Source organism: Lissotriton vulgaris, chromosome 9 (genome assembly GCF_964263255.1).
Source record: "Lissotriton vulgaris chromosome 9, aLisVul1.2, whole genome shotgun sequence".
NCBI lineage: Eukaryota > Metazoa > Chordata > Amphibia > Caudata > Salamandridae > Lissotriton > Lissotriton vulgaris.
In genome coordinates this window covers 268,525,831-268,536,284 of record NC_141697.1, presented here as the reverse complement: position 1 = coordinate 268,536,284, position 10,454 = coordinate 268,525,831, and the positions used below count along the sequence as shown (strand labels likewise).

Below are 10,454 nucleotides of genomic sequence, written 5' to 3'. Positions count from 1 at the left end.
AACTAAACTAAACTTGGAAACTAAACAAACAAAATAATTACATGCGTGGTACGATTGCACTTTTTTATGTGAAACACACAACGTCTGCCTAATCAAAACATGTACCCCCATTTAAGCACCTCTCAGTGAAAGCTCTTTATAGGTAAATCACATAAGGTCATGTAGTATCTAAAAAGCCAGACCTAACTAGTGAGCCATTTGCTGAGGTGTTGTTTCTTTTCCGCTGAAAGAAACCTCTCTCTGGCCCTTCTTCTGTGTCCATACCATCAGCAGCAGTCCTTCTTTTGTACCCATGAAAGCTAGGAGTAGCGCTGCTGGTTGCCATGGAGATGCCGTTTTCCGGTTCCGACTCCTTTGAACAAGGAAAGGGAGGTTGTTGTTGTTGTTGTTGGACCGGAAGCACGTGGTGGAAAGGTTGCGCCGCGAGCTAGGAGGATGATCGGGAGTATCCTGTTCTACATCCTGCTGCCCGTGGCTAGGGCCCTGCGAGGGTGGAGCCAGGGTAAGGTGGGAACAACCGTGAGGAGGGGGCAAGTTTAGTAGTCTAGGGGGCGAGAGGAGAAGAGACAGGCGGGAGGGGGTTACAGTAGAAGGGGAAACCTTCTTTGGAAGAAGGGGAGGCTGCCAGGGGATTCGGGACAAGAGCTAAGATCAGAACAGAAAAGACGTGAGAGCTAGATAACGCGTGCCATGTAGCTCATACACAGCGCTCTTTAATTAGGAGACTCCCGTAATTTTCTATCAGATTTGTTACTAATTATCATCCTCCGGTAAGCCGGGTTCGAAGCGCTACGAAGGACCTTTTGCGAGGCATGTAGCGCTTTCTAATGCCCAAACGAATGAATGCATCCTAGGGTCACAGGAGTTTTGTAGGTGTTCCCATATATTGAAATGTATAGAGGGGACAAAGTGAAAAAAGCCAGAAAGAAAAACTTGGGGACGGAGAGCGGTGCAATGCGAAGTGGAGCAGAAGGAAGAAGGGTCGTAAAGGTGGCGTTGAGATAGTGCCGAGGAGAGGAATGAGCTGGAGGTTCGCAGGGAAAGATGTCAAAAATGAAAAAGAAAAAACAAGAGTACCACATATTCAAAACCGATCTCAGGAATGGGACAATGGGACAATGAAGTGCAGGATGTGTGACCAGCTATTATTCTGCATATTTATGGGAGTTGCTCTGGAACGTGGCAAAATGCTGCGACGCTCGCTAGCCTATGAGGCTTCTGTTACCACTCCCACCAGCAACAATATCAGAAATAATGACTATGGTTATCTCAATGTAAGGCATTCCAAAGGTCATAATGCACTATTGGGTGGTGTACTTGGGCTGGTTTGTGTTGCATGTCATAAATGACAAGAACATGCCACCACCTTGTTAAATATTTCTTAATCGTTTTTCTGGTTAGGTTCCAGGAACGTTTCTAGCTCTGGCCCTTCATTAAACAACTTGAATACACACCCCACAAAAAAACAGAACCATCACATTTTTTGCTCATCCTGTTTGTTTACATTTTCTAACCTTAATTCCCACTCCTCCAGTCATTCTAGAGCTTTGTGTCATCAGTTCCGGTTTTGCTCAGACGTAACGTAAACAACTGTGAAAATAGCCTGTGCATAATCCTACATTTTTGAGTAAAACTATATCCCTGCCTTCGCAACACCCCGCAGCGTGAAGTGTCTAAATATTGGCTGGGAATAAATGGCCCATTTTACGATTTTTCACTCTGACAGCTGCTTTCATGGGCGATATGTAGGTAAACAGTTATGAGCTAAAGCCCATCCTTGCTTATGCGCAATTGACTCCACAATTTTCCTTGCTGACTGGATTTGTCCAGTTTCTCTGTTACCGTCTGGCTCTTTGCTGCTTGTGCCCCCCGCCCCTCTCGATGTGCTCTTTGCACAGCTTGCCATATAATACTTCCAACAGAGAACTCCGTTACAGACTCTTAATGCCTGCTAGCAATGGCCTCGCCCTTCTGACCGTCTGGTTTGATAAATTTGGAGATCTGAGTGTCTCTGACCCGAAGCTTGCCTGCATGTTTGTTTCCTTCTTCGACTGCCTGTGTCGTGCTGACTGTGCTATCTGAAATGAGATCTGAGTGTGGAATGTTCAGGGACGTTTTAAAAACAATAGATTCTGGAAAGTTCCATTCAGTTGTGAAGTGTCAGTTTAGAGCAAAGACAATCCAGGAACACCAGGGAGTACTTGTATCCACAGCAAGGAACACCTAATACAGAAACTACCTTCCTGTCCCCAGTGGGCCACCAGGTAAGCAGCTCTGAGTGGAGCCAACCTCGGATCACTTCGTGGGATCTTAGGGTAATGCCTGCAGTTAATAGAGGTTTTCTGCTGTCAGCCTAAGGATTTCAAGGCCTAAATAAGTTTGTAGGGCAAGGCCTCTGTGAGTAGAACTGTTACTAGTTTAACATGTACCGCATCTGCTATAAGAAGACTAACTGTGGTGTCCTTCTCCAGCAAAGCATGCCGTAGTAGAGGAGCCTTGAGAGTAATCGGTGCCGTTCAATACCTTTTACGTGTATGGTCACCTTGTGAGTAGTCAGTCAGAGGTTACAAAGGTATGGGCCGGAAGTGTTGTGAGTAGATATGCTTTTGGTCTTGGAATACTTTACTGGTGCAAGGCCTTGTGTGTGAAGAGGCTTCATGCGATCAGTCTGTGGAGTACAAAGTCCGTTTTGAGGGGAGCATGCAGTGTGTAAAGCTATCCTGGGACGTCACGAAGGCCCAGGGCAGGAGCTCTCAATGCAAGGAACCTGTCTTAGATGTGCAGGGCAGTTTGTGAGTAAAACCGAATTAGACCCAGGGTGACTGCGTCCTTTCTTTCCTTTTTCCCCTCTTCAATTCCACTAGTACTGATGATTTATTTCGACAGTAGCTCTTCCTCTTAGTGCATATTCCCAATTCTCGTATATATAGCCCCAGCAAACATGTGACATCACCACACTCGACTTTTTGTTTTACCGTAGGTCATATGTGTACTCCTTTAAATACCCACAAACTGAGATGTAATCAAAAATCACTAAAATTATTGTTTAACTGCAACGCTGCTTGCTCATGCACCCTATGTTCTGATGTTATGAAATCTACAATACCTGCACTCTGGAAAGAGTAAAATAAAAAATAAACGAATATACATGAATACTGAGTGAAAAGTTACAAAGTGTGTGAAATGCCGAGTGGGCTCAACACTGTTGTTAAAATAAGTAAGGCTCTGTAGTGGATCTCTTTCCCTTTCCCCGTGCTCCCTGGTCGCGTTCTTCATTCCTTTTATCATTTCGTGCTCTCTCTCACTCGTTACTCTCCTCTTTGACCTGGTGTCTTTTACATCCCTTGGTTGCCATTCTGCTTTTTGAACTATCATCTGTGTACTTGCCCCTATGCTTTGGGTTCTCTTTCAGCTCTTAATTGACCCCCCTGTGATTCTGGATCGCTCTCTTTCCTTTCCCTCTTCCTCCAGTGTTCTTTGGTGTCTTGCATTTCTCTTCTGTCCATCTCATCTCTGGGTTCTCGTAAATCTGCTCTTCACCCTGTGATATGGGGCATATCCCACCCACTCCTACTACTTTGGGCTCTCATTCCTTTCAGTTTGTTGGCCTCATCGTAGCCAAGGCTCTCCCTCCTCCTCCTCCTCCTCTTTGATGTAGGGGTGCTGTCACTCATTTAACCCATTATCTGGTACTTTTTTCAACTCTGGGTCTTCTATAATGCCTCCATTAGTCTTCCGATCTGGAATCCCTTTCATCCTTTTTTCCCGACAGTGATGTAGAGTCTTATTTCGCATCGTGACACCGAGCTAGCATTTCTCATTACTCGTCACATGACACTGGGCAATATCCTAGCACTATGGTTGCATAGCAGGGTCCTTTCTGAAAGACAGGCAAATTTAGAGGCAAATCAGTCAAATGTCAGTATTAACTCTGAAAGGCTGACAGAACTAGAGATAGTCAGTCACATGCCATTGTCTGTGTTAAAGGCCAATGGGGATGGTTAAAGATCAATCAAGTGGCAGATGTGCCTCTTGAAGACTATTAGGGCTATGACAACGGTTGACTGATTAGTAAAACTGAGATTAGTTAGTCACATACCGGCATTATCCCTGGAAGACTGGCTGGGCTGCGAAAGATTCATTCATACATCAGGCCTTCTTCAGGAATGGTCAATAAGTTGAGGAAGAGTCAGTCACATCCCACGTACCTTTATACAGCTGACTGACTACTGCATTACATGATAATAAAAATTAACTATGCAGTAATTTTTGAAAAAAGGAACCTAAAATATATATATTTTACTCCTGATTTAAACATTTTAAGGAAGCAAGGTTCAGTAGTTTTTGTGGGTATATTTTTCAAGTTACTTGACGTGTTTTAAGTGGCAATTTGTTGTTTTGTCTATCCCTGCAATTGCCATTTTCCTGATGTGGTCATGTTACTTTGGCATTTCTCTGGACTGGCCATTTTAGATCAGTAGCCTTTCCATCAAGTGTGCATCTAATGTCATTGATCTTTTTGTGATCATTACTTTTCAACTATAGTGGTTTGCAAAGTGGTCTGTCCTATTTATTTGCCTTTTTCTTTTTCCATAAGGCTGTCTCTTTCCGATTCCCTCTGATCCTTGGCTATGTTTGAATTGGTCTATTTCTCCCCTTGCACTTTTTATTGAAGAGCACCCCTCTGTTCATCTCTGTATTTCTGTGAAGAGCTCTTCTTTCGCCAATGCCATTTCTTTGAAAAAGTCAACCGTTTTTTTGCTCTTGTGCCAAAGTGGTTGCATCTTATTGATAACCTTTGTATAAGTGTTCCCTCTTGGCATTTCCCCTTCTCTGGAAGGATCGAATCTGGCCAGTAGCCGTCCTCTGCAGTGGTCACCTTTCCCTGGAGTGGTGGCCTTTATTTGAAGGGGGAGTTGATAATTGTGTCATTGTCATTTCTCTGAATGTTTTACCTCCTAACCTATTGCCTCTCTTTTGGGAGTTCCCTCGGTTAATTGCCTTTCTTTGTTGGGAAAGGCCTTTCAGCTGGGGCCGCTGCTCTTTTTACAGAATCGGTTTCACTTACTCATTGACCATCATCTGTGGGAGACCACTTTGGCAATTCATTGGCATTCCGGAGAACAGGTAACTTTTGTTCACTAGTCTTTTTCCAGAGGGCCACCTATGGTCATTGCAGTTTCTTTTTATGGACTGCCTATGACCATTGCCTACTATTTGGTGGAGATCTCTGGTCATTTCCCTATTTATGAAAGGTTGAGCGTTGATCATTGGTGTTTCTCTGGGGGTCACCTCTGTTTATTGGTTGTCCTTGAAAGGGTTTTGATTGATCAGAGGTTCTTTTCTAGATTGATCCCCTCTAGCCTCTGGTGGCTGCTGAATGGGTTATGTATATTGAGTTTTTATAGCAAACGTTATCCTCATTCATATTCTTTTTTTAAACTTTTTTTTTTTATCCTCGTCACCTTAAATCTGATACCCTTTTAACCCTACCACAAAGCCATTCCGAACTATTGCTTTCATGGGTTGGTTCTCAGACCGTCACGCTATTTGAACATTGGCCTTTATTGGCATAGTAAAGGTGTTTTAATCTTTGCACCTTGGAATTCCTCTGGAACAGTTACCTTTGACCATTATTCTTTTTTTTTTTGGTGAAGGTGGCAGGGTTGTTATCCCTTCTTTGGAGGATTCATCTCTGGTTCTTTCCTTATTTGGTATTTTGGTTATCTATGAAGGTGTCGCCTCTCTTTATTGGCCATTTCCTAGATAGAATGCCTCTGGTCTGCGTTCCTTTTATGAAGGGACCATCACTTGTCATTGTTCCGAGACCAGGTTGTTTTAGTTAATGGTCCTTTTCTGAAGAGTTGTTGGTCCATTATTGACCTGGCAGCTGGTTGGAGGAATAGCTTTTGCAAATCAGGTTCTAACAAAACATAAAGTTGTCCCTTTGCTGATCATTTAATAATAGTGACAAGTTCCAGCTACTTCTAACAGTCTTTGTGGTGGTACTATCAATACAAAGTAATCTTGAACTGTCAACATTCAAATAACATCACTAGCAAACAAGGTAATCGAAACATTATCTGCATTTATTCACTAAACATGATTACTCCCAACATTTCGTTGCACCTTACTATAGAAACGAAAACTTAAAAATAGTAGGGAAATGTCCTCATTGGAGAAATATATACAGTCTAACGATACATTGTTGTTGTTGACTAGAGAAGTAAAGATTTTGACTGCACATTAATGCAGCTTACTACGAATTTGAATGTTCCCAACCACAGAAACATATACTCTAAAAATAAATGCATTTCATGGATTGTAAAAATGTATGCATTTTTAATACAGGCGAATATCGTTGATGGTACAAATATTTTATGTACATGTGAATCTCATAGAAACACAGGTACTCTAACTAATGGTGAACATCACAAACTATAAAAACGTACACTCTGACTAGGCCTTTGACACTTAAATAGAAGCATATATTCATAAATATATGTGCCTCTTTCTTACTACAGAAACATATACACGCCTAGTAAGCTAACCTGTAGAAAAAACATTCATACTTACCAATACCCTCCCCACAAAGTCGAGAATAACTGGTGGTGCTAGACCCAAATGAGGGCTCTGTCCCGAAGGCACCTCCCACAAAGGTGCCCATGTTTGCCAAATCTTTTCCCATTTGTTTGGGCCCCCTCTGCTAAACATGTTTTTTAGTTCGTTAGTACCAGTCCACTATAAAGTCACCCTTGTCGTCCTCCCATTTTGCCTTAAGGTCCACCTGGGGTAAGGAGGTATTATTCATGATTTTTTGATATGAGAGATAGAGAGAATTTGGCTTGGTTGCCTCTGACAGAAGCCTGTTTTCCAGTGGCAATGCATTGTTAGGATTCGTGTCATATTCGAGACATAGGTCACCAAAGCATGGCTTAATTGTATGCGTCTGAATGGCTCAGTGTCCGTCTGGGTGAATTCACCTAGAGGTTCCTCTACGGGATTAGGCCCCCTTGCTCCACACGCCCCCCCAGTTTGCTGGGGCCAATTAGGTCACATTTTGTAGCGTTCCCACCTCCTGTAGTGTATCACTGTCCCACAGTGGGCAGTATCCCATTTTAAACGTCACACCCAATAGTTACCATTAAACCTGTACAGATGGTATTCACAAATAGATTAGGCAAAATATGGGGACTCCTATTGATGTAAAATTAAATACGTACAATTCTGAGTAGGTTTGTTGTAATAATTGATATATTTGTTTTTCTTCCAAAGTCACAATAAATTGTTACCCACCACACGTTTTGTCCCATACCAGTTGTACCTTTTCAAACCCAGGCAAGTGTAGAAAAAGTGCCCTGTATTTCAGCAAAATAAATTCCTAATTTGTGAAAAATGTTCTTCTGAAAGTCTTTCAAACTGGCGCTAATGACATGTAACCAGACAAAATGATATGGCCATATAACTATCTTCAATGCAACAATCCCCAGCTAATTAAAAGAGTAGTGTGCAGTATATAGTTTAGATGTAGAGGCTGAAAGGAAACCTTGCCGCTCGTTAAGGAGTCACTGACCTGTGCTGCTGCTGGCCGTCTGAAGCCCCGTAGGACATCGAAAACGCTGTTGGGGAGTGCTTGCTGCAGGAGGACGGGACTGCGAGGCCCACCGGGCTGTGCGCGTTCCACCAAGCACACCTGCTGCCTCTTCCCGTGTCTCCGCCCCCTGCTTGTGCTGCCGCTGAAAACTCCTCGCGGCCCCCGCTCCGCGGGTGCCGCTCGTTAAGGAGTCACTGACCTGTGCTGCTGCTGGCCGTCTGGAGCCCCGTAGGACATCGAAAACGCTGTTGGGGAGTGCTTGCTGCAGGAGGACGGGACTGCGAGGCCCACCGGGCTGTGCGCGTTCCACCAAGCACACCTGCTGCCTCTTCCCGTGTCTCCGCCCCCTGCTTGTGCTGCCGCTGAAAACTCCTCGCGGCCCCCGCTCCGCGGGTGCCGCTCGTTAAGGAGTCACTGACCTGTGCTGCTGCTGGCCGTCTGGAGCCCCGTAGGACATCGAAAACGCTGTTGGGGAGTGCTTGCTGCAGGAGGACGGGACTGCGAGGCCCACCAGGCTGTGCGCGTTCCACCAAGCACACCTGCTGCCTCTTCCCGTGTCTCCGCCCCCTGCTTGTGCTGCCGCTGAAAACTCCTCGCGGCCCCCGCTCCGCGGGTGCCGCTCGTTAAGGAGTCACTGACCTGTGCTGCTGCTGGCCGTCTGGAGCCCCGTAGGACATCGAAAACGCTGTTGGGGAGTGCTTGCTGCAGGAGGACGGGACTGCGAGGCCCACCAGGCTGTGCGCGTTCCACCAAGCACACCTGCTGCCTCTTCCCGTGTCTCCCCCCCCTCCCTTCTTCATCCTGTATAAGATCTGGCTTAGCCACGCGTTAGCGGGACGCGTGTGCGGGACATCACCCGGGACAAAGCCCGGACTAAGGGCGGACTCTCTGAGACCCTCCGAGAACCGAGGAGACCGGACTGGCCTGATTTCCCGGCCTATATGGTACTTTTTGTTGCCATCTCCCTCTATTACGCTTGACTGCCTTGGTTCCCCCACCCCAGCCTTTGCTAATGGCGTCGGTAAACTTAGACCTGCCTGGACCTGATAAACAGGGAGTGCTGTTAAATGGTACCTTAGACAATTATTTTTCCAAATCATCCCCTGACATCGCTAAGGAATCTGCCCTGGCTGAGAGGAGGGCTGACCGACGTCGCTCTGTGGAAAATATAAAAAATGGCTTAGTCCCTTTGTCTTCGCTTCCAGCTAACGGTTCCAATGAAAATGACACTGATGTGACAGTAAATAATTTGTCCTCCTTATTGGATAGTCAGCTCTTGGAAGCTAATGTAACTGTGCTCACACAAAGTCCCTTACCTACCGAGGATGCGAGTGGATCATCTCTACCTTCTAATAATCAAAGTACATCAAAAGGAGAAGCCTCGCCTGTTGTAAAAATATCTCGCACTAAGGTTAAAAAACTGAATCCTGCCCCAAAAACATATGGTCCACCACCGAATAAAAAACAGCGGAAAAGGGGAGACCCGCTTCAACCAAAACTAAGTTGTCGCAATTTTGGCAAGAAAACAAGTAATGCTGTTAAAGATCTCTGTACTTCACATACAGACAGCAAGGGGGGTAATGCTCCAATGATAGTTTCCGCTATACCAACTACCCCGTTAGCCAACGAAGATTCTATGGACACGTCTGTGGTTGTTAATGCACCTACTGTGAGCAGGGATCCTGTGTCCCTATTTGATATAGAGAGTTTGATTAAATCTTACTCAGCAAGCATACTGGAGAGGTTGATGGAGGTGGAATGTAGGTTGTGTAATATTGAGCGTGCATTGGGCAAAAGGGACGATGTAATTAACATCGGTTTGAATAATGCGACCAAAACAACTGTAGCAAATATCCTACAAACCACATCAGCTAAAGCCCAAGCAGCCAAAGCTACCACTACTCCTATTAATATCCCTCCCCCAATTGCATCTACTTCTAAATCTACGGTGAACAAGCAGATGACGACTGCACAAACTCACCCACCCCCTAATCCTCCACACCAAAAAAAAAACCTTGTACCTACATCGTCATCAAATGTTACAAATAAAAATACTGGTAACATATCCAATCCACCCTTGGTGAAACCAACAAGGGAGGTGGGTGACACTAGCCATGCTTGGGGGACAGCTAGAAGGACACCTCTGCCCGAACTTCCACCAGAGGCAGTACCCTTTGTGGTAGTTTTAACAGGGGTGCCTGCGCTCGGACCAAACAAGAGGGAAGGCTTTGCCCAATTAAAAAATAAGATTATGCATTGGCTTAGCCTATATAGGCCTATTGCAAATCACGTCAACTGAGAAATTGTTCATGTACGTCGCCTTCAATGGTTGGGGGGTAGACCCAAAGACATTGATGGTGACATAGTGGTGGTGAATTTTAGGGATCCAAACGCTGTCCAGTTTATATTGAACTGGCAGGTTGGAAATACTAATAACATAATAATCCCCAAACCATTGACCTACTTCTACCCGAGGTCAGTGGTTTTTCCGCCACAGCTTCACTTGCCGCAATATCAGCAACTACATCACATACCCACAACTCAACCAAATAACCATCCTATTGTACAGAACGCTGGGAGTAATTGTTACGCACCATATCCCCCACCTCTGCAGAGTGTAAACAACATGCACTACATACCATGCCCCATGATAGCACCAGATCCAATGGGATGGAACTATGTATCGGCCAAAACTCATAAAATCCAGAGGGGCAGGATGGATAATCTGAAACCATTTACACCGCTAGAAACCTCTAATAGATATGACATCTTCAGCGGTCTAGAGGACTGTGATTGATGCCATGAGGTGTTGGGGTGTGTGGGGTCAGATATATTGAGTTGCGATGATGTGAGTAATACC

General features: G+C 45.0%; 1 protein-coding gene across 3 annotated transcripts in view; it reads left to right on the top strand.

The window, feature by feature from the left end:
* The first annotated feature begins 340 nt into the window (after positions 1-340).
* ANGEL1 (angel homolog 1) overlaps positions 341-10,454 on the top strand; it is a 377,662-nt gene continuing 367,548 nt past the window's right edge. For 2 of the 3 annotated variants that reach the window (XR_015299914.1, XM_086937538.1), the window contains exon 1: positions 375-502. Coding sequence is in view for 2 of the 3 variants with exons in the window: in XM_086937538.1 (XP_086793664.1) it covers positions 436-502 (67 nt within the window). In the remaining variant the exon portion in view is untranslated. Of the gene's footprint in view, positions 503-10,454 lie in introns of all 3 variants that reach the window. The other variant, XM_086937537.1, reaches the window with a different exon arrangement.